Source organism: Acanthisitta chloris, unplaced genomic scaffold (genome assembly GCF_000695815.1).
Source record: "Acanthisitta chloris isolate BGI_N310 unplaced genomic scaffold, ASM69581v1 scaffold26771, whole genome shotgun sequence".
NCBI lineage: Eukaryota > Metazoa > Chordata > Aves > Passeriformes > Acanthisittidae > Acanthisitta > Acanthisitta chloris.
The window spans coordinates 1-1546 of NW_008658046.1; the positions used below are offsets into that span (position 1 = coordinate 1).

The following is a 1546-nucleotide window of genomic DNA, read 5'->3' on the forward strand; positions in this document are numbered from 1 at the left end:
GGGTGGAGAGAGCAGAGGGAGCAGAGGGTGCCCCGGCGGCCCCGCCGCCCTCCCCGCGTCGCGCCCCGCGGCCTCACCTCGTCCCCGTCCTCGCTCTCCTCCTCGCTGCTCGACTCTGAGGAATCTCCACCTTCCTCTGACGAGTCGCCGTTGTCGTCGTCGTCGTCCTCGTCTTCGTCGTCGTCTTCCTCCTCCTCTTCTTCCTCGTCGTCGTCTTCTGATTCCTGCGGGGTGGGAAGGAGTTTGGTGGTGCCCTTGGATACCAACACACTTGGCCATCGACCTTTGGGTTTCTCCATCCATGCAGTGGCATCAGGCACAGCTCCTACTCTTCACCTTGCTGGAAGCCTTTCCCCATTTCTGTTACATATTGCCCCAAAAAGACACCAGGAGCAGGTGCCAAAATCCAACCTGGGTGGGTTCTGAGCAAGGATTTGGGGAGTGCCTGTGTTTTATGGCCTCAAGGAAAGGGCAGGCAGCAGGAAGCTCCAGGGACGCCTCAAACAACGGGTGTGGATCCCCCTGGACACACTTCCCAGGGAAGGAGGACCTGGGTGAGATGTGTGTGTGTCCCCCGAATGCTCTTCCCAGGGAAGAGGGACCTAGGTGAGATGTGTCTCCCCTAGATGACCTCCCCAGGGAAGAGGGACCTGGGTGAGATGTGTCTCCCCTAGATGACCTCCCCAGGGAAGAGGGACCTGGGTGAGATGTGTCTCCCCTAGATGACCTCCCCAGGGAAGAGGGACCTGGGTGAGATGTGTCCCCCTCCCCAGGGAAGGGGGGACTGTGTGTCCCCATATGACTGTCATGCACTCACCGACTTGGACTGCATCGTTGGCTTCATCTTGGGGTTGGGACCCCTGATCTTCCCTATGCTCTTGCGTTTCTGCAGGGAGGGACAACAAAGCAAAACCATTTAGAGTTCAACCTCAGCTCCTTCCCAATGTCTGACCCAGAGGAAATCCCACCACTGAGCTGCCACGGGGGTGAATCCCCCTTGGAGGGGTTCTTGGAGCATGGCACATCGCCAAACCTCACCCAGAGCTGACCCCAACCTGGCCACAAATCCTTAGCACCCCCAGTACACCCCCCAAAAAACCTCCAGGTCCTCTCCATGGCAGTGCCATATGGATACTCACGTTGGAAATGTGTTCCTTGTAGGCTGCTCGTTCCTGGGGCGAGAGGCTCTGCGGAGAGAGGAGACAGTCAGGGATGGTCAGGCATGGAATGCAACAGGAGATGGAGCAGGGAAAGGCTCTAACATGGGGCATCCCCTCCCCACGTACACATTTTTATCCTTTTAAGTTACAAAATGCCAAAAAAAAGAGCCTGGAGATGGTGGATCCCAGAGGAATGCTGTGAGTAGAGACCACACCAACCATCATCCCCAAAACACAAGCAATTCCAGAGGCTCCCAGTGCCCCCACACCAGACACCGGGGTCTGACACTCACCTTGAGCCAGATGTCGAGGTGCACCTTGTACTGTTTCTGCTGCTCCTCTGCCAGTTTTTTGTAGTGGTCCTTCTGGCCCTGGGAGATGCGCTG

General features: G+C 57.4%; 1 protein-coding gene across 1 annotated transcript in view; it reads right to left on the minus strand.

Annotated features, from left to right (window-relative positions):
- Positions 1–77: 77 nt before the first annotated feature.
- UBTF (upstream binding transcription factor, RNA polymerase I) overlaps positions 78–1546 on the minus strand; it is a gene marked incomplete at both ends in the record, with an annotated part of 4573 nt that continues 3104 nt past the window's right edge. Inside the window, 4 exons of the mRNA XM_009084972.1 lie at positions 78–224; positions 818–886; positions 1140–1187; positions 1454–1543. Coding sequence (XP_009083220.1) covers positions 78–224; positions 818–886; positions 1140–1187; positions 1454–1543 — 354 coding nt within the window. The remainder of the gene's footprint in view (positions 225–817; positions 887–1139; positions 1188–1453; positions 1544–1546) is intronic.